We start from the raw sequence: 25749 nt of genomic DNA, 5'->3' as shown, positions 1-25749 counted from the left end.
TTCACTGTGAGGCACAAGGCTCCCAGATCTGGGTACCATCCTGCTTGCCATTTGCAGTTGTTCTCCCTTGGCCGCTGCCCTGCCCGCGGCGGTCCCTGGCTGGCGGTGGTGGGAACGATGGCTCCTCTCTCCAGTGCAGTGCAGGGCCTCTGCACTCAGAGGCTGGGAATCCTAGCAGTTGGTGGCAGGAGAGGAAATGAGTTTTGAGTGAAGAGGTGCAAACAGGAGGCAGCGTCGACGCACACATCACTCGCTGTAACTCTTTGCCTCCCTGATAACATGCAGATGGCGGGTTTGGCATGCGGCACGTCTCCCCTAGCTCCACCATGCATGGGGCTTCAGAGAGCACTGGGAAGCAGCTCACACGCCATGTTGTTTCCCAAACCCAGCCAGAGCCCCAGTGAGAGATGAGCATTTTTCAGAAGGGAAAACTGCAGCTTATCGAAACAGAGGCTTCCAAGAGCAGGGCGCTGCTTGCGGGGCGCGGTCTGTGCCTCCACCTATCCCTGCCTGCTGCACTGGGGACCAGGCTCTCGCTGGCAGAAGCCAAGGCCAGAGGGGTCCTGCCTAGTGCCGCACATGGCTGTGGAAGGTGGTTCCTTGGGTCACTCAGGCTCCCTTTGGGTTGAAGGCTGGTTGTGTTTGAAGGGTTGTGCCCTCTGGTCCCCGTCTGCTCCCCCACCACCAGCAGCCCCAGCCTGTTTCATCTTGGGCATCTGCCTCCCTGTCGCCTCCAGGCCCAGCCTGCTCCACCTTGGGCCTCTGCGTCTCTTCCTTCTGAGCTGCAGCCCTCCGCCCAGCCTGCTCCCCCTTGAAGTCCATGGTGAAAGTCCCATTGTAAATCCTCGATTACTGTGTGACCCACAAGGAAATAAAAATCCCAGTTGTTGGCTCAGCTGGAGATATTTTTCCTCTTCCGCTCTGTGCTGAACCAAGTGCCCACAACGTGGCGTAAGGGGGCGCTTTGCCTGATCTGAAAACAAAGGTGACCCCTTTTGGGTCATTAATGCTCCCACCGCACTTGATTTAAAGAGGAGAGCTGTTGACTCTGATGTCCTGACCTTGATTCCAGCTCCCTGCAGACTCAGCTGGACTTGGTACTGTGGCTGAGATCAGTGTATTCATTTCCTGTCCTAAACTACTGCGTAATACTGCTGTGTGCTGTTAAAATGCCTTGTGTTCCACCCTAGAGACTTGAGCAGTGGGTGACAGGAGCCTTATGTACCAGTGTGCAATGAAAGAAGCCTGTGGAAGTAGTAACGATTGCTGACCTGTAGCTAACTTTCCACCCCAGATCCAATAATATCATTAAGGAAATTTTAAAAGCAAAGAACCCTTCCCAGCTGGAAACCCTTCAAGCCAAGATCCCGCTCTGACATGAGCGTTTCCAGCGTTCTCAAGGGCTGGAACAGGGGATGTTTCGAAGGAAACCCTGCCTGACCCAGGCCTGTAACCTTGCAAAAGGTGACCATATTACAGCTATTCTTTAGCTGCTGGTAGAGGACAGCTCTGATTCGCTTTCTCCCCCGGGGCCCCAACCTGTCAGAGGGAAAAGGTGGAGATTGGCAGGAAAGCTACTGAACTGCACAGGCTGCTCGGAGCTCAGGAGTGCTACCGGTTCCACTTGGTTGTTTGCACCTAGTAAAGCCAGGCTGTAAAAAGGTCAGAACTTTGCTCTGTGCTCATCCAGACCATGTAAAAGTGAGCCGAAAGCCCAGGGAGGCTAAGAAAAGGTAGGGGCTTGGAGAGGGAGCAAATGCTCTGCGCCTATTAACCTGGGACTCATGAACTGGAGCGTTTGCTGACCGCACAGCCAGGCAACGAACAACGTTTGCGAGGCGTTTTTCCCCTTCCTGAAGTGCAGTTGTTCTGTTTGGATTGGACACCCAGCACTACGCTTAATGCCAGACGGAGTTGTCAGTAGATGAGTGTTAAATGGACGCAGGACAAAACCAGCAGGGAGCAGCAGCTGTTAAAAGAAGGGGGGGAGAGGAGACAGCTTTGAAGAGAGACCTGAAGGAAAACATGAGCTGAACGTACACTCCAGTCTGCGACTGTCCCTTCTGAAGCCGGGACGTGGGTCTGGTTAGGAATGGTGAGCAGGGGCAAGGGGATGCTGGGCTCCTGTTTCCCAGCCTGCCCAGTGAACTGTTGGAAGCCCAGGGGCGTGGAAGAGCCTTTTATGAGCTAAAGGGAGAATTCCCCTTTGTAGATCCATGTGAATTTCCATAGGGAATGTGCAGGGTTTCAAGGGCCCAAGGCTCTGCTGTGATGGATCACATCACTGGTCCATCTAGTCCAGTCTCCTTTCCCTACCAGTGGCTGTTGCCTGATGCTTCAGAGGAAGGTGAAAACCCACGTCTTGTGCTTAGCTAGTTCTTGCAATGCTGTGCACGATTGGGTGGAGTGTCGTTCCTTCTGACCTCCCTCTCCTCCATCCCTCCACCTCCTCTTTGGCCCAAGATTGATGGTCTTTCAGGCAATGAAGGGTTAATGAGCATTATGGGATTAAAGAGAGTTTGTTTCCTGTTCATTGGTGAGACTGGGTACCACTGACACCCGCTTGTTATGTGTGAAATGCACGAGGAGAAAATATGAATGGGGCCAACTGTGTGAGAGATGGGGACCCCCAGGCAAAGTGACAAGTGACAAAGTACACAGAGATGGTCAAGCCCAAAGCAGCTGCTTGGAGCCCTGATTCGTAGCAGAATCCCACTGATCATTTCCTTTGTGCTTCCTCCATCTCCAGTAGCCTTCCCAGTGGAAAAGCCCTGTGGAATCAGCAGATTGACCCTGTCCAGATAGGTATGGGATGCGGCTTTATCTGCATTAACGCTGCTTTCCTTCTGGCATCTGTGATGAGCTTTTGAGCCTGTTCTTATTCAGTGTCATTTTGTCCCATTCTCTTCAAAAGCTCTCATGGTGAGAAACCTTCCTAGGTTGGTTTTCACCTGCCAAATGTAGGACTCTTTGCATATTCATTGGTTGGTAGGGCCACAGTCAGGGTGGCACGTGAATAATCCCGCTGACTTCAATGGGGCTAGCTGTGTGGTTAAAATTGAGTGTGTGCTTCGAGGCTTTGTGATGGCACCTTGCTGATGGGGAGCATTGGGTATGCTGGGCTTTTCCTGCTCAACCCACATGTTCATGTTCATGGAAGGTGCCAGGTTCCCAGCCCTGAAGGATGAAGGTTGTCCTCTTGTCCACAAAGCAGATGCAGCAGGGCAAACCTCCCCCACACACTGCTCTCTGCAGGAAGCCCTTCCTAGAGTGTGTGAGAGAGAGCTTCATCTCCATGGCCATCAAATCCTTGATGTCTTGGCTGAAGTCGCCTTCTGCGTGGTCACTTGGTGCCAGCTGTGATGGTCTTGTCAAATGGGAGCTGGACTTGGGCCACTGGCTTGCTTTATTTAGGATGCCAAGGAACCATCGGAGGTAATTTCCAGATGAGTCAACTCAAGCCTAGGCAACAGGGTTAGATCCCCAGATAAACAGGCTGACTGCACACCCTTTCACCCAGCAGCCTGGTAGAAACAGCATATTCAGGCCTTATTTCCAGGGAACAGTGTATCATTTGATATTTTAGTTTGCTTCCGGTGCAGCGATCTCCTTTATGATTTGCTGCAATCTACATAGAGTTGGCATGCTTAGCAGTGGTCAGTCAAGAGTTAATAAAAATCCTAGATCTCATGGTGCTGCTCCTCTTGACTCCAGCTTCCTCTGGAAAGAACTTGGGAAACCAAACATGGGTTATGTTGTTTTTGTTGGCAGGGCAGAGTGTGTGCAGAGATGAGGTCATCCTGTGATGCGTCATGAAATATTTTCATAATCTGAATTTTGGCCCATGATTCTTGGCCCTCTTCAGACTTGAGGAAGTAAGGTCCCTGGAAAGGAAGGGGGTCTGCAGTCTGCATGGAAAAGTCACTGTTTTTACATCTGTGTAGCTAGCGATTGAATTGCTGCCTACAATCCCAAGGGAACTGGGTTTGGCGGCCTTAGGACTACTGCCAGGGGCTAGCAATGTACATGGCAAAACCACCAAGCAATGCGTGGCTTGCGGGGTGCCCGTTGCTTGGCGATACCTGGAGTTAGCTGTTCTAGAAACTGCTGTGCAGAGGGGTGTGGGAAACTCGGGTGGAGAGTAAGACTGTGCTTTGGTTATCCCGAGCCTTTCATGCCGGGCTGCACAACTACTTACAAACGCAGGAACCCACCTAGGGAATAACGGATTATCAGGATTACTCAGCTCACCACTGACAGGCAGCCACCTCTGAGAGGGCACACTGTAACGGCATAGAAGAGGAAGCAAAGAACGGTGTCTGACTGAATCGGCAGAGGGAACTTAGGGCTGCCGAATGTTCTTACCGGCGTTGGAGGTTGGTCAGGGCACAGGGTCTTATGACCCAACTGTTGCTAAATAAACGTGCCACGGCGTCTTCAGTTACCCAAAGCAATCCAACCCTCCGTGTTATGTTTGCTAACGAGATATGGAGACTTTTGCCTGTTACAGGACTGCACTATATTGTGTGTATGTCAATAGTTAGTTAATAGACAAGGTGCCAGTAGATGGCACTCAGGAATACGTAGCATAGTTGCTGGATTTTGTAGAACCCCTCACGCTTGTGTGCTGCAAATGGCTTGGCCTGTGCAGCTCTTTACATCGGGCCTTGCGATCCTCTCTGATTCTGATTCCGCTCAGGTCATCATAGTCATCAGGGGCGTGATTGGGAGCCCCTGTGTTAACTGAGTTCTTGGGTCTCTGGCCCTACGAAATGGATGCCCCCATTATAAAAACAAAAATCACCATCAAAATTTGCTCTCCTGGAATCCGAAGCAAGATAGCTGCATTCCAGGCGGGACGTTTTTATGGTCTAACCAAAAAGTAAGCCTTGATGCTGTTTAAAACAACTAGACAATTGTCCTCAAGACTGTACAGAGCCCACCCAAGGCTCTGTCCTTGGGGAGAGGGGGCGGGGGGGAACGAGAGAGAGAGAGAGAGAGAGAGAGTGTGCATGTGTGTGCCCCGATGGGAGACTCATTTTCTCTTGTAAGATGGGGCCATGGTCTGGGAAAAGCTGAGAAGCCCTGAATTAGGGGTGGGAAACTCGGGTGGAGAGTAAGACTGTGCCTTGATTATCCCGTTGCGGTATTCGCACTGCCAGGCACACTGGCCCTCACGTGCCGACTGACTCGTATGAGCAGGTATACTGTGGGGGAGCTTTTCCCCCTTGTCACCACCCCGCCAGGAGCTCCCGCTCTGTCGCACGCGGGTGTACTCTGCTCCAGGTGAATGTTTCCGCTTACACTAGAGCAGTTTCCTGTCGTGTGCTCGAGGCCAGAGAGTCAGGCGCAAGGAAGAGGGCACTTAGCACCTCTAACCAGTGCTCTTGAGGTCTGTCCTGACACACCACCTGCTTCACAACGGCACCCGTCTGCCCCCATAATACTGTGTGGTTGATCTCTAGACCCTCTGTGTCTGCTGCTGCTTAGGTCTGGCTTAGCAGCGGCTCTCTGTGTGGCCAGCAGCGTTTGTTCTGTGCTAGGTGGTCACTTCGCCAGGAGTAGTTTGGGGCTGCAGTCCGAACTCCTTGTCTGTGACCAGATCTCCCCACCAGGGTGACAGGAGGTCCTGGCTGCTTTCACAAGGTGGTTCCTTTGAGTATCTTGTTGCATTAGGTCACGGCTTAAATCCAAAATGTGATACTCCCAAAAGCCAAAACAAACTCAACCTTTCTGCTTCTGGGTCTATTTCCCAGCAATGCCCCCCAGAGATCCCCTTCCCCTTCTCTCTCTGCCTCAGCTTCCCTATCTGTAAAATGGGGGGAAATGACACCAAACGTTTCAAGGAGGCTCTGAGGCTGGCCTGGCACTTTGAGATCCTGGAGGGAAAATGCTAGAGAAGGGCAGATGGTGTGGTTTGTTCACTTGCCCATCTAGATAAACTTAGGAGCGAAATGGATCCTGTTTGAAGTTTGAAAAAGTTTGATTAACTTTATCGTAAAACAAAACAACAAAAAAGGTCGCACTCGTCTCCTGCCCCATTCTCTACTTGAATGCAGCCACCTCTAGGGTGACACATGGCAGCCTGCGTAAGAGCCCACCACAACACCATCCGGTAATTGGACAGGCAGCGAAGAGGAAGAGGACAGGAATGTTGGAACTGCCTGTTAACGCTCTGTAAACTCTTGGGGTGGACAGACTGTAAGCTGGCATTATGTCCCAGCAGGGGGCACTTCCCCATATCGTAGCCGGTTGATGAGAGGGGCAAGAGCACAGCCCAGGAGATTGCTGTATATGCAGAGGGGGTGGCCTCCGTTTGAGATCCCAGCAGAAAAAACAAGCAGCACGTCCACTCCCCCCTTAACTTTGCCCTCCCCAGCTCACAGCAGCTGAGAGCTTGGAAAAATGCTGCTTCCAGACCCGAGAGGTTAAAGGGAATTATCAGCCTGGGGAGGAAACAAAAGCCCTTCAGAGATGTCTGCTTCCTGCTCGCTTTGGCTGGAAGGGTTGGAGTCAGGGTCCCCCACCTCCACCCCTTCACATTTTAAGGGTTTATTTTATTTTGTTTTGTTTTTTTTGTTTTTGAAGTAGGAAAAAAACCTACTGATAAAATCTGGATTTTATTCCTTCTTCCGAGTGCTTCAGCTCCTTAAACAGTTCCCCAGCAGCCCTGGCCGGATGTGCTGAGACGGCGCTGCACCATAAATTCAGCTTGCCGAGCTTTGGTAAAGGAGCCATTTCCTCGTGGCATTTGGGATCGCCCTTTCTCCTGGCCGCAGCCCTTCCCTCCCTTACTTCTCTTTTGGCTCTGTCTACACAGCCGAAGTTGTGCACGGGTTAGCCCACCGGAGCTAGCTGGAATCCAGCTACTGCAGGTAACAGGACTAGTGAAGACAGTGCAGCGTGGGCTTCAGAGGCAGCTAGAGGGCAGAGTCCATACTCAGGGTCTGAGCTGGGCTTGTATTACCAGCTCTGTGCTGTCTTTAAGGCCAGCTGCATGTGTGTTTGATTTCCCCTCTCAGTAAAAGCTGGTTATTAATGAGGAAGACGGCTTCGTAGTTACTTGGGTGGCACTGGAAAGAGAAATTGACACGGACATTTACTGATCGTAATTTAATCTTTCCATGCCCGTGTCTGAGGGTGTGTGTGTGTGTGGGGGGTTGCCCTCTTCACTGCTGTATGCGTATCCCTCAGTCTTCGACTTTGGCGCAAGCCTGCTATTGCTCTGCAGCTGTGATTAGATACATGCTACAATCAAGCTAATAAACCGAATGAGTTTCCTCCAAGCTTGGCGAAGAACAAAGGCCTTTTGAGAGCGTGTTGACAATGGCTGTGTGCTGTTATCACATGCCTCTGGTGCCTGGGATAAGGCATCTCCAGAAACAACTTGGCCCATAGGCAGGAATTTTCTGTTGTAGTCTTTGCGAATCTTCTGCCTTTTCCCTCTCCAGAGCTAGTGCCTAAGAAATAGATTTATCCAGCAGGCAGGAGAATATCACAGAGTGGCTTCACACTTCAGGCTGTGACACGATTTGCCTTTTAACAGGACCTTTGCAGCCTGCTTGTTCTGAATATTTGTGGGACAAAAAGCACTTTGCCTACATGGCTGGCTCACCCACAGGTTATGGGCTGGACGTGAGGATGGCTGCGTGAGGCTCTCTGGCCTGCATTAGGCAGGAGGTCAGACTAGATGATACAAATGGTCCCTTTTGGCCTTAAAATCTGTGTGTGTCTCTAGATACTGTGAACGATGCACCCTCTAAAATGAGCCCCCGATTAATTTGTAGGCCAATTGTTCGATGCTCCATGTAATATGACATCTAATTCCAGAGACCCTGCGAAAGAGTGTTTCCTTCTCCCCTTGGTGGTTGTGCTGACCCTGCTCAGTGGAGCTGGGGAGTTGCTAGGTACATTGGGTCTAGGTCAGCTCAAGTCAAATCCTGACCCTGTGCTCCAAAGGTGTGAATCTGCCCTAGGCAGGAGCTTGTGTTTACTTGGTAACTCACCCTATGTATGTACGTATGTCACTGTAAGAGCACGTGGTGCTAAACAGACTGTGCCCAGCACAGGTTCCCTACCCAGCAGAGCTTGCAGTCAAGGGGCCTGCTCCTTCTAAACCCCTACTGACTCCATCTGGAGCAAGGCCAGCCCTGATACCCCACTGCTGACTTGGTGGTTCCCCTGCGATTGCCTTGCCTCTCCCAGGATAGGGCCTATTTGGAGAGATCCTCTTGAAACCAGAGGGAGCTGCAGGTACCAGAGCCCTCCCAGAACCAGACACTCACTGCACTATGCCTGCAAGATGGAAGCCGCACTGGGAATACCCCTGTTCCCTCCCTCACTGACTGTCCTGGGGTCTGAGGCTCCTACGGGGAAACCAGCAGGAGAGACCAGGTGTGGTAGAGGGGTATGAGCGCCGAAGCACAATGTATTCCCTGGTTACCCAGCATAGGTTGAGCAAGGCACAGGGCCCTCAACACTGGCTCCTTTGTTAGCTGCTTCCTTTGCTTTGACTTGTTCCTTATCTCACTGCAATTAAATAAAACCCTTTTCTTGGCTCCCCACAGTTGAAACCACAGAACTCATCCAGCCTCATTACTAAGAGGCTCCTCTTGTCTCGGTTCCTCAGGGCATTTCTATTGGTTTATTAGTTTTATGGACTTGGGTCTCTCTCTTTTATTTTTTTTAAATGATTGCCAAGGCCAGTGGTTATTCCGGTTCCAGCAGTGGAGGGAGGTTGCAGGACAAGAAGCATGTTCCATCTGCAGAGGAAGAGCTCAGCTGTGGGGAAAGGCAGAACCAGGATGTGCTCTGGCACTGTGCATATCAGGGAGGAGCGGGATCGTATCCAGGGTGACTTGGGCCCTCGGATTCACTAGACTCAACAATTCTTGGCTCCAGAGGGATGATGACTAGTGGCCCGGGTGAGAGAGATTTCACCTTCTGGCTGTGGTACAAAGAAGCCAGAGTCCTAGTAACCATAGATTCATCGAGTTGCAGCCTGACCTCCTGTATGTCACAGGCCATTAAATTCCACCCAGGCAGTTACCCCTGTATTGAGTCCCGTAAGTTGTGTTTGGCTGAAGCAGATCTCCAGAAAGGCAGCCAGTCTTGGTTTGATGAGATCAAGAGAGAGAGAATCCACCACTTCCAATGGCTAATCAACCTCACTGTTAAAAAATGTGTGCCTAATTTCTCATATAAATTTGTCTGGCTTCAGCGTCCTGCCATTGGGTCTTGTTGTTCCTCTTTCTGCTAGATCAAAGAGCTCTTTGTAGTCAGGATTTTCTCCTCATGAAGGTGCTTGGACACTGAAGTCAAGTCACCTCTCCGTCTTCTCCATTTTCTCCAGCCCTCGACTCATTTTTGTGGCTCTTGGCTGCACTCTCCAATTTTCAGCATCTTTTTAAAAACGTGGGCACGAGACCTGGGCACCATATTGGTCTCACCACTGCCGTGTGCAGAGGTAAAATCACTTCCCTGCTCACCGCGCCCTTCTTTTTATACGTCCAAGGATCGCACAAGCCCTGTTAGCCGCGGCATCGGGCTGGTTGCTCACACTCAGTTGCTTGTCCATGGTGACCCCTGGAGCCTTGGTAGGAGGGTGTTGAGTGAAGGGATGACACAATGTCCAGCATGCTAATGAAGAGCATCAATCAATCAATCAAAATAGAAATGGCCAGCAGAACAGAGACGGTGACTTGGGAGAAATGCTGGGACGGTGCCCCGGGCGTTCAAGAGAGATGAGAGATGGTGCCCCGGGCATTCAAGTGCCCCATGACAGGGGGGCTGGCTCCTGGCAGTGTTTAGCTCAGTTCCGATCGCGCTTTACGGAACTCTTCTTTTAACTTTCTCTTCCTTTCCTCGGCCAAGGAACCGGTGTTTGTGAAAGACGATTGCAACTGGAGACTGACGCTGGCGATTCATCACTGTCAGTGCCCCCGGACGAGGAGATTATTATTTACTTACCTGTACGGCAGAGCACCAAGAGGCCCAACTGGGATTGGGGCTGGAGATGTGAGGCATTGTCCATGCAGCCCTTGCCCCAAAGAGCCTATCATCTGCAGAGAAAAGACAGGCAGAGAGTGGGAGGGGAACCAGAGGCACCGAGAAGGGAAGTAACTTGGCCAAGGTCACCCAGCAGATCAGTGACGGAGCTGGGAACACAGCCCAGGTCTCCTGAGTCCCCATTCAGTGCCCTGCGCTCTGGACCCTCACTGCCTGGGACATGGAAAGGGTCTGTCTCCTGACCCCAAAGATGGGCTGGGTGCTCGGTCAGAGTGAGGGGCAGGAGATGCTTTGAGGCACTGCCTGCACCACGGGGGATTCCTAGGGGGCAGGAGGGGCACAGAGTCTGGTCCCAGTAGTACAGCGTGGAGAGAGGTACGCATTTCTCAGTGCATGCTGGGAAGAGGTGACAGTGTCTCTGAAGCAGCGGCATTGGGGCCAGACCAGGGGATTTTCCCAGCCCGTCCGCGGCGCTAGGTGGGATGCACCAGGTGCGTCACTAGCACAGCTCCAGAGCCGTCCTGGCTGAAGAACTTCCCAGCCTCTCCAGAGGGCCGAATGATGCTGCTGAGGGAGTTGTGCAGAGTTTCTTTTGGCTGCTCTCTGCCGGGCAGCCAGTGGCAGCAGGCAGGGTGTCCGATTTCCCTCCTCTTGCTGGGAAGAGCGTGTCTGTGCTGGCCCTGGGTCAGGGGGGCTCGCAGTCCAGTTTACTCGAGTGAATTCTCCAGGCGTGAGGTTGGTTGTAATGGGAATAAAGCGTTGTTTTCTCCCTGGCTGTCTCCCCAGGCCGGAGAGCAGAGATGTCTCCACTCAGGGGCCCGCCAGGCAAAGTCTGGAGGCAGAGGGATGTTTGTAAGCTGAGGTGGGCAGAAGTTTAATGGAAGAGGCAGTAAAATGGAAACTGGTTCAACCCGTTAAAGCTAAACTACTTGGGCAGGTTTGGGTTCTGGGGACCAACAAAATGCATGTCCTGTGTCCGCATGGTCCATGGGGGTAAGCAGCAGGGTCTCTTCCTCTGCAACAGGGTAGCTGCTTCAAACTGGAGTCTCCTCAAGGAATTTCTCCCCTCTCCAGCCTGGTGGCAGTAACAAGAGACTCATGAGTCTCTATTGTGCCCTCCATCTCAAAACAAGCTACGGAAACTGTGTCACTGGCATGCAGCTGCTTCTTGGGTGGAACACAGCCACTGATATAACAACACACAAGCCAGGCATTAGCACAGGACGGGAGGGGAAGAAGGATCCCGTATCCAGCTGACACTGCAGAAGAAGTTCCATAGGTAGGATAGAATTACCCGAATTGGTGGCTTGGCCAGAGCTCTGGTTTCGGGGGCGGGGGGGCAAAGCTGTGTGGAATGTTTCCGATGCACCATTTGGGCCTCGAGACTTGGGGTCGTTAGAGGGCTGCCAGGGAGGGGAGAGGGAGCAGAGAGACTGCAGGATTCTCATGGGACATAAATTATGCAATTATAGGAAATGTGATCCGTCCGGTAAGGTTACTCTGAGAGGGCTCAGGGCAGGAAATGGGACCCCTGGTGCAGAAGGGACAGCCCCCTTTCCCTGCAACTGTGGCAAACAGATTTGGTACAAATAGGTGGTTGACAGCTTCATGTTACTGAAGGCCCCAGGCCCATCTCACTGCGAGGGCAGTGGGGAGTGTCTGTGGGGCACAGCACGGCTCTGAATGCTGGGGTATGGAGCTAGCCTGGTAGTGTTCTCCAGGTGGCATATGGAAGGCCCCAGTTTCAGAGCACAGGGGATTAAGCTGTTTCCTTCTGTTGACATTCCCTGGCTCAGAAAGACATTCCCTTCTCCGAGCCCATGTGTGCGTGGGGAGCACGCTAGAGAAGGCTCCCTGGTGGGAAGGAGGCGGCGAAGGGCTGTGACGTTGGGCAAGTCACTTATGGCCTGTTTTTCTACTCTGTTCAGTATGTTGAGTGCTGAGTTCTTTTGAAAATATGGACGTGAGAATCACAGCAGGAGTGGTGGGGTGCTGGGTAGTTTTGAAACTCTGGCCTAGACTTGGGGCTGAGACCTTCTCTGGCCTTAATTGCCCCGCGCCTCAGTTTCCCACTTTGTAGACAGGAAGTAGTGATACTTGCCCAGTTTTGAGTAAAGCACTTTCTAGCTAAGTGTTGTTACTGAGTACCCCTAGTGCAAGCACATAGCAGTTTTTAAAAGGATCATTTAAAGGACGATTAAAATTATACTTGTATGCAGCGTGCTCACGCATATATATGTCCATATGAACCAATGTTAAATGGTGCCAGTGACAAAAGACTCGTAGCCAGTTTCTGGCCATATCGAGCTAGGCAGGCACATCTTCAGCAGCAGCTGGCCTGCTGTGGGATTCAGCCCATAGACTCTTAGCTGAGACATTGCTGGCGTTGTCCAAGAGGGGCCTTGCACAAAAATGCAGGTGGGTTTTCCCAGGGTGGCTTTACCTTTGCTGTCCTCTTTAGCGCCATGCAGATGGAGCAGGCCGTGCTGCAGCCAACCCACCAGGCGCACATTGGGTGGGCTGGAGTGTGCGTCTCTCCCATGTAGTTGTCTAAGCAGAAAGCAGGGAGGAGAAGCAGTCGTTTCTGAGCAGGGAGGGGCCTAGGGCTAGAGAGCAAAGAGAAATCTAAAATCCAAGGGTTCTTAACAGGCTGCAGAACCATAACCGACCCCGGGCAGCTCCAAGGACTCTTTGAAGCAGGGTTTAATGGGAGAGCAATCTCTGGGGCTTAGGCAACTGACCCAAGCATCACCTCCCCTATCCAATGTCTGCCTCTGCCAGGCTGGGTTCCTGGGGGATGGCCTACGGGTAATAAATCAGTCCCCATGTGTAAAAGCAAAGGGGTGTGAATTGTTGATCTGCAGATACAGGCAGAGACTTGGATTGTTGCCAGCACGCATGGAAAGGAATATGCTGAAACTCCATGGTGGCTGCACTGCTGATTCAATCTGACATTGTTAGAGAAGGACCCACCCTGAGCCCACCAAACCCTAGGTGTGCTTGGATCTGGATCCAGCCTTGCTCCTCCAACTTATCTCCCCACTCATGGGAATGTCCCTGAATGGGGCGTGCTGGTTCTGCTCCAGGATTGTAGAGGGTGCCTCCCGCGTCCAGGAGGAAGGGTGCCATCCTCTGTGGGATCCTATACAGTCCTGACATCACTTCCATGTCAGCACCCTGGCCACGTTTTGCTGCTCCTGGCTCTTGGGGTTTCTCAGTCTCTCAGCGGAGTAGGACAAGCAGCGTGGAATGGAGCCCCATGGGCTCCCGGCGACACCGCGTGCTGGCTCTGGGGACGTGGCGAACCGTCAGCTCGTCCTGGGATGCACGTTCCGCCACCTGTCTGGAAGGACGCCCTGGACTGTTGAACACATGGGGACACCGAACACGCACACATGGCAAGCTCAGCCAATGAGGGGCTGCTGGGCAGACCCTTGTCCGCTGCCAAGTCTGCGAGCGCTCGTGAGCACAGAGAGAGGCCTGGCATCTTCCCCTCCTTCCAACCAGCCGCCCAGCAGGGAGCTGTAACGCTTTCCAGCCTCGCTCCCTGTTCCCTTCTGAGAGATAATTAGAGAGAGATTGAACTGAAAGCTGCTAATGAGGTTCCTGCCCAGCATGTCTCAGCCCTGGCAACTCCTGGCTCTGATTGGCTGGGGAATCTAAACCCGCAGCAGGGACAACAATAGGGTCCCTTTCTGCTGCCCCAGCCATGCAGGATCTCAAAGCACTTTGCAAACCCCGCGTTAAGCCTCGCACTTCCTGGCCCTTCCCCCCATGTGGCTGTGTCCCCAAGAGGTTTATGCGCCTTGCCAGGCCGGTGCTCGTGCTGCTGTAGTTTGGGGCAGTTTGCTATCGAGGACCCAAGTTACAGAGTTCGCTCGCAGCTGCCCGCTGCTGGTGGGAAGGCAGTAGGTGTTCTGCTGCACCCGGGAGGCTGCTTGTAAATGGCTTGCAGGCTCCTAGTGCGGTGCAGTGGAGCCGCGAGGGTCCTGATGCCCACGCTGGAGAATGGGGCTGGCTGTAGAAAGAGGCACCAGAGGAGTCCAGGTTATTTCAACCCTGTTGACTCTCTCAGACCTGCCCATCCTGCATGGCGCGGGATCCACCTGGGCCAGGATTTCTTCTTCCCCCTCCTGGGAGGAATGTCCTTGCCAACTCCTCCCTTCCAGCCTGGCCACTTGCTGGTCGAGATACGTGCTTGGCTGCTGGGAGTGGCAAGGGGCCTCCCCAGTGCTGCCCTCATTCCGGACAGTCATGGGACCGCAGTGCAGAGCGGTGGGATCCGAACGTTCCCATCGGGGGCTGCTGGCGGCCCCAGTGTGAATCGGGCGAAGGGGGTGCCAGTCCAGTTCCTAGTGGACAGGTGCCCGCCTCACAAGAGGTGCCAGCACGCAGGGCACTGATGTCCCAGCCCCATTTTTCAGCAGCCTGGGGCATCTCTGGAAGTTCTTTTCCCATCACAGAGCAGGTGAATGGATGAAGCCATTGCTGGCGTCAGTGCATCATTCCACTCCCCTTGGGCAAGTGGAGGACGAGGAGGAGGCCCCTCCAGGCAGCCCGGCCTTGGTCCGTGGCACAGGCTAGGCGTACCGGGTGTTTGCCAGTTGGTGCCGTGGCTGCCTATCCCAGGGACCTTCCAGGGCTGTTTGCACCCAGTCTGGGCTCCCCTGAGCTGGATCAACACCACGTGTGGGGAGTGATCTGCCAGGAGCACTGTTCTAGGCTGCTCTGCCTCCCACCAGGATACGGAGCCTCCTGCCAGCCACTGGCTTCCTTTCTATTTATTTTCTCTCTCTCTTTCTCCAGGGACCTCAAGAACAACTTGATCAGCACGATCCAGCCCGGCGCATTCCTTGGCCTCTCGGAGCTGAAGCGCCTGTAAGTGGCCCTGGGCCCCTTGCTCGCTATTCTGGGAGAGTCGAGCCTGCCGCGCCCCTCCGTCCGCAGCAGCGCTGGCTCGTGGGCGGGGGCCAATGCACAGACCAGACCCCATCCAGGCAGAGTCCCCTCTCGGCGCCCCCAACCTGGGCTTTGAAACAGCCTGTCTCCGGGAGCTACCTGTCCTGCGGCTTCGCCCCAGACACCAGGCAGGTGCTGAGCTCCTGCGGCAGGGCTAGGCGCACTCCGAGTCCTGAATCCTGCCAGTCGGTTCATTTCTCCAGCACTGCTCCCTGCAGCACCAGAGGCTCCCCCCAGCAAGGCACAGCCGGCTGCCCCAGTGCGGGGCTGTCTTCCAGCGCTCACGCCGCTCTTACGTCCCCTCTGCTTGTTTCCAGAGACCTCTCCAACAACCGCATCGGCTGCCTCAGTGCCAGCGTCTTCCAGGGACTCGCCAGCCTCCTCCGGCTGTAAGTACCCGGGAGGGGCCCGTGGGAGGGGCTCCCTGGAGGACAGAGGCTGGCCAGGGGCTTTCGGCTGTTGCGGAGCAGGATCTCCACGCTTGCTCTGCCGCTCTCGCCCTCGTTCCCCTTCCCACCTGGCAGCAGGACCCTACTCCCTCCTCTCTGCTAGCAAGGGATGGAGCAAAGTCTAGCCTCTCCTGCCACCCCATCTCGCTACCACCCGCCCTTAGCATGGGACAGCCAAGCCTCCACCAGCCAGAGCTTAGCAATAGACACACTCCAGCGCCCAAGTCCCCTGAGCATCCCCCAGCCATGTCCAGCCCCTGTTCCACTGGGCACTCACCAAATTACCAGCCCTGCTGTTCCCACCTTATCAGTTACACCCGAGACTACAGCTCTGCTTCACACTCAGCACTTAGATTTGTTTACAGAAGGAGCCAGTACAAGTTTATTTAACGAGGAGCAGAGATGCCAGTGATAGCAAGCCGAGATGTTGGAAACAAAGGGTTACATATACACTAGACTCATGACATGCCTGCGAGAGCCTCAACTTAACTGATAGAATGTTGTTATGCCAGAAGAGGAAACGCTCACTCAACATCCTTCCAGCGTATAACAGCCAGACTTGGCTAGAATCTTCTGTTCGTGAAGCAAGCCCACTGCTTACTTCCTGGGTGACATTACCAGGGTGTCCCTGTGCAACCCCAGAGAGATCAAAACAACCCTTTGATCTTTGTTCAGGAATCGGACGCCCTCCCAAGGTTCCTTCCTGTAGACTGTGCGAGCTCCCATTGGTTTCTGAATTGCGATTAGCTGGTGGCTCAGGAGGCAGAGAGGGGTCCATTGGGAAGTATACTGTGCTCGATTTGCATCTGACAGATAAGCACCTCCTGCTTGTTAGGAAGGAACAGCTGTCACCTCCGGTGCCCTGCTTTAACTCACAGACCTTACGAACGTCATTTCCAGGATAGGTCCGTAACTGCGTAACTGTTAGCGTCCCCTTATCCTTTTGCCAGGGCTGTGGTGGCCAGTGTGTTACTGGCTCTCTCTAGAGACCTCACATGCCCCCTTCAATGAATTATTGTGCGTATAACTGACCCGGGGATCCCTATAAAACTCTGTGCACCCTCTATGCCCTCTGCCAGATGGCATCAAGGGGGTCACAGGGATACATGCCCACCCAGGGTGCTGTCATCTCTGATCTTCAGCCTCTTGGATTAGACACATGGGCGGGAGTCTAGATTGTGGGGAAGAAAGGAGGAGAGACCCTGCCCCTCAGCCAGACCCCACGGGCTGCTCCCAGCCTCCCCCTCAGCCTGCCCAGCTGGCTGACTGCACAGTGGCTCCATTTCTCTGTGGGTCGCAAGCACAGCGTGACTTAGCTCCTGGGGGCAGACACTTCAGAGCAGCTCCTGCTGGAGATTGTGTGTGACGATGGCTGAATGGTCTGTCTGCCAGGCGAAGGTAGCGCTCAGCACGGAGCTCATTAAAGGCCCTTGCTGCTCAGCCTGTCGTGTGGGCTCCTCTGTCCCCACCTGTGTGGGGAGCTCATTAAGTGCTGCTTGGCGATTGTGTGCATTCTTGATCAAAGTGAGCTTTAAAACCCCAAGACATAGTGGCAAGCGGGGCCGGGCCTCTTGTTTTCGCTTTTCTCCATAAAACCAGGCCAGGGGAGGGGGTGGAGAGTGGGGCTAAGCCAGAGAACAAAAGCTGAGAGGGACTGAAGTGGCTGGAGAGATTCTGGGGGGAATTGGATTAAAGCAAAAAGCAAACTTTTGCCCTGAGTTTTCAGTGTATATCTCTGTATAATCCATGATGTGAGGGTGTGGAGAGAGTTCGTAAAGCGAGAGGGAGTAAGTGAGCCCCAAGACTCCTGGGTTCTCGTCCCAGCACTTGGGGAAAGTATTGCCTTGTCACTAGAGCTGGGGACTGGGCGTCAAGACTTCTGGCCTTACATTTTCCAAAGTGACTAGTGGTTTTGGGCCCCCAAAATCGAGACCTAAAGGGCCCTGATTTTCAGAGGGCAGATACTCAGCACTTCCTGCATGTCATCGGGCCCCCAGAACACTTGTGGTGAGATAGGCCCTTGGCTTCTATTTCTGGGCCTGCCACAGACTGTGTCCCTGCTCTGTGCCTCAGTTTCCCATCTGTAACATGGGGTAATGGTGGTCACCCTCTCACAGAGGGAGTTGTGAGGTGAGGCTGAATGGGCTCCATACAGGGTGAGCTGGGGCGAATTCTTTGGCCTGAGATACACAGGAGATGATCTATGGAGTCCTTCTGGCTCTATGGAACGCAGGGTGTTTATTGTTACTTGTGTCTGGTAGCCCCACAATGGGCCACGTGCTATATGAGCACAGAGCTCCCCGTCCCCCTCTCTCTAAGGTCCCAGTTCAGCAGTCTTAGTAGATGAGGCGAAAGCTGTCACCTGCTCCCTGGAGCCAGGAGCTTTCCCGCCCCAGGGGGGCCCGAGGCAGAAGCGTTGGGAGAGCAGGTTCTGCAGTGTCTGGAAATGCCCGTTTCCTCCCCTGGCTCTGCGCCAAGAGATGTTTGCCCTGGGACTTGGCTCGGTGCGTTTGCCCAGCAGGTCAGAGCGCATCCGCCAAACCTCTGCCACCTCCAGCCCGGTTCTTGTCTCCTCCCACAGGAACATGTCAGGGAATATTTTCTCCAGCCTCCAGCCTGGCGTCTTTGACGAGCTGCCATCTCTGAAAGTCGTGTGAGTATTTCGCTGAGAGGAAAGGGTGTGTCGCACGGCCCCCCTCACCCACCCTGCCTCCGTGCCGGGAGAGTCGCCCTGGCCAGCAGGGAGCTGAGCGAGAGATGTGCGCTCACGCCCGGTGCCCTGAGGATGTGGTGTGCTCACGGTGCTCTGGCAGTTACACGTGTGTGCAGACTGGCACGGGGACAACAGTATGCGCAGCTGCCCATGTCCTGCCGCGACGGCACACCCTCTGTGTGCTGCTCCTGTGCCACTCTGGCCTCCTGCAGTGAGCGTGGGGTGGACAGGCCTCGAGCTGTTACCTGTCCCAGCCCAGACCCTCGTGCCCAGCACGCCCCAGCCACTGAAGCATGCGGGGGGTGGTCCTGGCAGCAGCTGGGCTCATTCTGCCGACCCCCATCTCTGTGGGGCCTCGGCCGTCCCTGACTCCAGTCCTTTCGCTTTGCCTCTTCCAGTGACTTTGCCACCGAGTACCTGACGTGCGACTGCAACCTGCGCTGGACGCTGCCCTGGTCCAGGAACCGCTCGGCTCAGATCTCCGACAAGACGCTGTGCATATACCCCAGCCCCCTGCAAGCCAAGCCGCTGAGGAGCATCCGGGAGAGCCAGCTGCAGTGTGGTGAGGCAGCCTGGCCTTGAGCACCGCTCGCAGGGGGCAGGGGGTGGGCAGCGCTGAGTGTCTGAGGGCCAGCCCCTAAGCCGTCCATCAGGCTTCTGACTGCCAAGGCCCTGGACAACCCCCGCAGCTCACTGTGGGCCCAGTAGGGAGTCAGCTAGTGCCAGCCGGGCTGGTAGTTTCTGTGGAGTGGACACCAGTCTGGCTAGGGATGGGACTGAGACCACCCCCTGCCTGTGGATCGTGACCCACGGGGCCTCCGGTCATGAGCGACCCAGGGGACCGGGCACAGCCGGAGGGGGCTCCCCGCCCCACCGGGGGATGAGGTGGCTCACCCAGGTATCTCGGCCCTTTCCTGCAGTGGGCACTCCGGAGCTGCACACCCACCACCTGATCCCTTCGCTGCGCCAGGTGGTGTTCCAGGGCGACCGCTTGCCCTTCCAGTGCACAGCCACCTACCTGGACAGCAGCACCCGCATCCGGTGGTACCACAACCGGGTGCTGGTGGAGGGGGACGAGCAGACTGGCATCATCCTGGAGGAGAGCCTCATCCACGACTGCACCTTCATCACCAGGTACGGAGCAGGCTCCATCCTGCCTGGGGTGCTGGGCAGCGAGTTGTAGGCACTGGGGAAGGATGCTCCGCAGTGCAGCCCATGTGCCAAGCTACTCTGGGCAGGGGCCGGGTTCCCGAAAGCTCAGCTCAGCCCTGGCCAAGGATCGCTCTGGACCTTGACAGCTCCTGCTGAAACCGAGCCCGCGAAAGCTGGGATTCCTGACTAAGTCTCACCTGGGTGCATGACGCTCTGCTTCACCTGGGGTGGGGGCTGGGATCTGGGTGCCTAGTTCCCCTAGGTTCCTTTATAAATCCCAGCTCTTTATGTATGTGCCAAATGACCATGTTTTCTTGCCAGCTGCCATCTCCTGCCCAGAGGTGGCTGCCTTGTGGTGGCATTTGAAATGATTCCTGGGCCTTGGTTTGGGCCCCCACCTGCAAGGGAAAGGGGCTGCAGAAAAGCACTGGGTTAGCCCTGGGGAGATGTCTCGCCAATGGGTTCGCCGTGAGTATGGATGCAGACACGCCTCTGCCTGTCTCTCCATGGGGCCTAGGGCAGTGCTAGGCCTGTCAGTGAGCACTGCTGCCCTCCTGGCTTCTCAGATGTGAGCATTTGCCTTGTCGTCTTCCCTCCCTCCTACCCCCAGCGAGCTCATCCTCTCCAACATCCACGTCTCTGCCAACGGCGAGTGGGAATGCGCCGTCTCCACCTCCCAGGGCAACGTCAGCAAGAAGGTGGAGATTGTGGTGCTGGAGACATCGGCCTCATACTGCCCAGCCGAGAGGGTCACCAACAACCGTGGGGACTTCAGGTCAGAACTGGGGCTGCTGCACCCCGACGCCCGCACCCCAGCAGCACCTCCCGGTCACTGCCCCGTGCCCACGGCTCAGTCACCCGTGCGGGAAAGGGCCTGGGGTAGGAGCGGCCTCTTCACGTTTCCTGCTGCAATCGGTGTGTGGTGAGCGCCCCCAGGAGGGCTCCGTGTTGCTGGCACAAGGGGCACTGGGTTTCCCTGTGGGGCTGCTGTGGGTACCGGGTTGCTGGGCCAGCTGCAGTGTGGAGGGGTCCCTTTCGCCAGCTGCCCCCGTAACCCTGGGGGCATCAGGGGAGTTCCCTCCTCCTTCCTCCATCAGGATGAAGAGCTGGGCTGACTGGGAGGGTTGGAGGGCATGCGGGAAAAGGGGATAGCGCCCACAGTTTGCCCTACGAGCCCAGTCCCCGGGTCCCTCCAGCCCAGCCTCCGACACCTCCTGCTTCTGAGAGGGGTGGAAAACTGCACTATGGGGTGGGGTGTGGCTGGAGATCCCTCCCTGCCCCCTGCAGGGCTCAGCAGGGGCCCAGCGGCACCAGTCCTGCCCTCCGGGTTGATAGCTGGTGTCTGTTTGCAGAGTCCCCCAGCGCCTCTAACTCCAGACAGAGCGTGCGAGTAACGCTGCAAACGCCGCCCTGTGGGAGGCGGGGGGCCAGGAGGCAGCGCAGTGGGCGTGGGGGTGTCTGGGCTTTTCTGCTGGCTCCCCCACTCCTCAGGCTGCAGGCGCAGGGGGGTGCTGAAGGCTCAGTCCCGCAGGTGACCCGGCGTCTGGCAGTGATTAGGCAGCCATTGATAGGGAGGCTTCTTTGAAAGGCTTCCCGTGCTGGCAGTGCAGACGGGCTCCAGAAGCAGAGGTGTTGGAATTTCTCTGGCAAGAGACGAAAGGCTTTGGGAGCCCACTGTAACCTCGGCGGGGCCTTCATGGAATATAAATTACTGGTACAGTAAATATGGCTTAGATTAGCAGGACCCCATGCACGCCCCGCCCCCTCCACTCCGCGCTGGGTATGGAATTGGATAGCTGGGGAAATTGGCATTCTGCCGCGGGAACTCCCCTGCAGGCCTCGGGCACAGAGGGTCTCGGGGGTTTACTTGCTGCCGTGGGTTGGGGGGGATACAGAGGTGGCCAGCAGTCTGGGGGACGGGGCTGCTGGGGGTGGGGTGGGGAGGGTATAGGGGGATGAAGGCTGCCAGGGAGTGATACAGTGGGGTACAGGGCAACTGGAGACCTGGGGGATATAGGCAGGCTTGGGGGAGAGGCACATGGTGGGGATACAGGGGTGGCTTGGGGCCTAAGAGTGAAATGGGCTGCAGTGCGGGGTACTGGGACTGCAAGGAGGGGGGATATGGGCTGCCAGAAGGTTCACAGGGATGCAGAGGTGGCTGGTGCCCATGGGGGCATACAGGGGGTACAAGGGCAGCAGGCTGCCAAGGAGTGGGGAGGATTCAGGGGTCCAGTTGCATTACCAGGATGTGAGAGAGCTGCTAGGCATATGGGGTCCATCCTGCTGAGGACAGAGGGACACGGGCAGGGTGGTTTTGGGCACTGGGGCACTGAGGGGCACGAAGGGCTCAGGCAAAGCAGCCCACCCCATCCGTGCTGCCAGCTCTAGCCAGGATCAGGCCTACTCGGGGGATTGATTCCAGAATAAGCTATGGTGTGAATTTAATGCCCAACAGCTCTTTGGGACTAGCCCCCAGGTGGGCCCTCCTAGTCAGGGAGAGCATGTCCATGCCAGAACAGCTGTTCTAGTCAATCTCCCCATGCAGACGAGCCCTTTGACTCAGTAAACTGCAGCCCTCTTATCGGCTCCCTTCTAGCTGATTGCCTGATCAGCTTCATTCCAGCCATTGGGTCTCATGATGGGACTGGGGGAAGGCATGTGACCTCCATGGGCCCCCCTCCTGTAATCTAGTTGTGGTGGTAGTGGGTGAGCAGGGAGTGGCTCAGAAATGAGATGTTGAAACAGCTGGGCCGAGCCGAGATTTCCAGGGAGGGAAATAAATTACCCCATAAAAATCTCAGCTGCTCTGTGGATTGTCTGAAGTCTTTCTCTTTGTCATGCCCTGCATGCAGCTGGAAAGCTTTTCCCTGATCCCCCTTGGGATCCCCCCAGTGCACACCATGGACGTGTTCCCCCCCCCCCCATGCACGGACGCATGCCTGCTCCCCCGCTCCGTGCCAGCAGAGCTTCCTTGCTGTCTGCACCCACCTGGTTCGTGGGCAGTTGACCCAGTAGAGCTGCGAGGAAATGGTGCTTCTTAACGTACCAGATGGGGTGCTCGCTGGCTGGTTTTGGCCATCGGCGAGCTGAGTCTGGGGCCGGTCTGTCCAGTTCCCAGCAGACGGGCTAGATGATGACAGGGTTGCCAGTCCTCTGGGTTCTTGGCTGGCCCCTTCCACCCTTACTAACCCACCTCCGGCATCGAGCCTGTGCCGCTCCCAGCAGCTGCCGAGCCTCTGCTGTCAGCCCATCCCTGGAGGGGCCCTGAGTGCCCCAGGGGAGGGACCATTCCACTGGGAGCCTGCCAGCAGCCCTGCTGTGTGCTGGGAGAGCCCCAGGCAGGCTCCGTGCAACCAGCTCTGCACAGCCGGTTTGCATTTCTCCCCCACTGTCATAGTTTTCCCGGTCTCGTGCTCCCTTGAGGCTGGTGGTGGGTTCCCAGGGCCGCGGCAGGGGAGCGGGGCTAATTACAGCCTAGCCCAGCCATGGTGCTGACTCAGTGTGCTGCAGGAGGGCTAGGCACTGTTTGCCTTTTGTCATTCAGGAAATGGAAATTGGCCTGCCTCTGGCCCTCCCCCACCAGCTCCTGCCTGCCTGTGGCCCCCCGGCTCCCGGCTGCCTGTCCCTCACCCACCTGCCCCCCCTCTTTCTGTCTGGGCTCCAATGGTCCGTGTAGAAGCCTGTCTCCCAGCTCTGGGCTGGGGGAAGGTGTCATCCTGCGAGCCCTGGGGTCTGGACCCCTCTGTCAGTCTCAAGAGGGGATAATCTGGGCAGCAGGAGGCCATGCTGCCCCTGCCCACATGCTCAGTAGGACACCCTGAGGCGGGAGGGGAGCCTCTGTGGCCCAGTAATAACATCCTGGTTGCTGGGGCAGGGCAGCACCTTCTTGGCTAAGGCTCTCGTCCCTTCCGTAGTCCCGAGAGGCTGGCCAGCCTAGGAACGTACACGCTGGAGAATGCAGCAAAAATCCCCCATTTCTGTGTCCCCCGTTGGGAAAATAGCTCAGCCGAGCAGTTTCCCACTCAGCGAACCCCACCCTGCAGGATCCACCTGCCTGCTTAGATTTAACCTGCTTCCATACATGCCTAGTGGTGAGTGCTGCGGGCCTGGGACTGACAGACAGAGCGGGCTGGGAGTCAGGGCTCTGGGGTTCCCTTGCTGGCATTGCCACTGGCCTCTGGGCAAGTCCCTTCTCCTGTCAGGCAGCCTGGAAGGCCGGAGCAGAAGGTGCTTGGAGGAGGCAAGTGCTGCAGCTGTTGTTATTTTCAATGTCATTCTTTACGGTGCTCCGAAGCGCATGGCACAGGGTCCAAGGCTCCTCGGTTACCCTTTATTATTATTGTAGGGCCTGCTGACCAGGGCTGGGGATCAAGGCCCCATAGTGCTAGGCACCCCGAGAACAGAGACTGCCCCAGCTCCCAACCCAGGATTTGGGCAGCCTGCGCGGGGTGAATTAACACACAAACCGGGGTGGGGAGGTGTCAGCGGGACAGCAGCCGGACCAGTCCCTGGTGCAGGACCTGCCCGCTCTGTGGCAAAGGGTTTCCAGGAGGGACTGAAAGGGGACGATTTGGGGGTGGGGATCCTTCCTATCGCAAGGGCGGCAGGCGAGAGAACGGAAGATGCTGTGGGGAGAGGGTGATGGTGTCTGGGGGCCTGCCCGGGGCCCCAAAGTGGCCGTGCAGGCCAGGCACATTCTCACTGTGTGTCTCCCCTTTTCATCTAGGTGGCCTCGCACCTTGGCCGGCATCACTGCCTACCAGTCCTGCCTGCAGTACCCCTTCACCTCGCTGGCCGTGAACGGGGGCCCCGTGGCAGAGAAGCAGGCGTCGCGGGGCTGCGACCGCATGGGGCGCTGGGAGGAGGGCGACTACTCGCACTGCCTGTACACCAACGACATCACCCGCGTGCTCTACACCTTTGTGCTGGTGAGTGGGGCCTGGTGAGATGAAGGGAAGGAAAAGGTTTCCTCTTCGCCCATCTGGCCTGGCTGTCTGCAGTATGCATGTGCAGCGTTCATCCCTCTGCTTGCTTCTCTTTCCATCTACAGTGTGCATTTGTCTGTCCATTTGCAGCCTGCATCCCTCTGCCTGTCTGTCTGCGATATGCGTTTTGTCTGCCTTTCTCTCTAGCCATCTGCAGTGTGCATCTGTCTGCCTGCCAGCCTGCCTGTCCATCTGCAGCCTGCATCCCTCTGCTTGCTTGCCTGTCTGCGGTATGCATCTGCCTGCATGCATCTCTGTCTGTCCGTCTGCAGCGTTCATCCCTCTGCTTGCTTCTCTGTCCATCTGCAGTGTGCATCTGCCTGCCTGCCAGCCTGTCTGTCCATTCATTTGCAGCCTGCATCCCTCTGTCTGCGGTATGTGTTTTGCCTTCCTGTCTCTCTAGGTATCTTCAATGTGCATCTGTCTACTTACCAGCCTGTCTGTCTGTCTGCAGCCTGCATCCCTCTGCCTGCCTGTCATGTTTCCAGGCGAGTGTGACCATGGTACAGCTGTGCCGGCTGCAGCTGTATCCCTGCGTGCCGTTCAGTGACCCTTCTGTAGATCAGGGCATCTCTGAGGCAGTCCCTGCCCCAGCTCCCTGGCATTGTTGAGCTGGGCTAGCAGGAGGGGGGTATTGACCCGGCTGGTGACTCCCCCATCGCCTCTGCAGATGCCCATCAATGCCTCCAATGCCCTGACGCTGGCGCACCAGCTGCGTGTGTACACAGCTGAGGCTGCCAACTTCTCCGACATGATGGACGTCATCTATGTGGCCCAGATGATCGAGAAGTTCATTGCCTACGTGGACCAGATCAAGCAGGTAGGGCTTTCTCCCCGCCCCAGCTCCCTGTCACGAGCCCTCTCTGCACACTCCTCCCCTTCCGCACACAGCCTCGTCTGCCCCAGTTCTCCCTCTTCTCCCCCCACGTGGTGCTGTCCGTGAGCGCTCAGCTCCTCGTCCCAGTGCCAAGGTGTCTGTGAGCAGAGCCCAGCCTGGGGGTCGAGTGCTTCAGGTGTTCTCATCCTCCAGCACGTGAGCCCCTGCCCAGAGCAGTCACTGTCCTCCAGCCAGGCAGAGTATCTCCCTCCCCCCCAGCCCCCTTCTAGGCCTCTCTGCAGGCCCCCGCTGGCCCTCACACCCACCCAGAGACAGGCTGACGTCACCACCCCAAGAGGGAGGCTGTGGCACACAGGTGGAGGGACCGTCCCATGCTCCAGACGCCCCTGGGGAATCTTCCTTGAATCCCTGGGGCTGGGTGTGTCAGAGCCCATGACGACCACCCCCCTGCTCCCCTCCAGCTCCCGGACGTCATGGTGGAGATGGCAAGTAACATGATGCTGGTGGACGACCACATCCTGTGGATGGCTCAGATCAAGGACAAGGCCTGCACCAGCATCGTCCGCTCCATGGAGAAGATCGCGGGCTACGTGCTCAGCAGCAACTCGCAGCATGTGGCCGTGGTAGGGCACCAGGGCTGGGGAG

General features: G+C 56.1%; 1 protein-coding gene across 1 annotated transcript in view; it reads left to right on the top strand.

The window, feature by feature from the left end:
• ADGRA2 (adhesion G protein-coupled receptor A2) overlaps positions 1 to 25749 on the top strand; it is a 98039-nt gene that overhangs the window by 61065 nt on the left and 11225 nt on the right. Inside the window, exons 4-12 of the mRNA XM_077805540.1 lie at positions 14815 to 14886; positions 15285 to 15356; positions 17998 to 18069; positions 18528 to 18691; positions 19050 to 19263; positions 19892 to 20056; positions 24008 to 24209; positions 24937 to 25086; positions 25566 to 25727. Coding sequence (XP_077661666.1) covers positions 14815 to 14886; positions 15285 to 15356; positions 17998 to 18069; positions 18528 to 18691; positions 19050 to 19263; positions 19892 to 20056; positions 24008 to 24209; positions 24937 to 25086; positions 25566 to 25727 — 1273 coding nt within the window. The remainder of the gene's footprint in view (positions 1 to 14814; positions 14887 to 15284; positions 15357 to 17997; positions 18070 to 18527; positions 18692 to 19049; positions 19264 to 19891; positions 20057 to 24007; positions 24210 to 24936; positions 25087 to 25565; positions 25728 to 25749) is intronic.

This window comes from Eretmochelys imbricata, chromosome 26, assembly GCF_965152235.1.
Source record: "Eretmochelys imbricata isolate rEreImb1 chromosome 26, rEreImb1.hap1, whole genome shotgun sequence".
NCBI classification, from domain to species: domain Eukaryota; kingdom Metazoa; phylum Chordata; order Testudines; family Cheloniidae; genus Eretmochelys; species Eretmochelys imbricata.
Note: the sequence above shows the minus strand (reverse complement) of the source record. Positions and strands in the feature narration are given on the sequence as shown.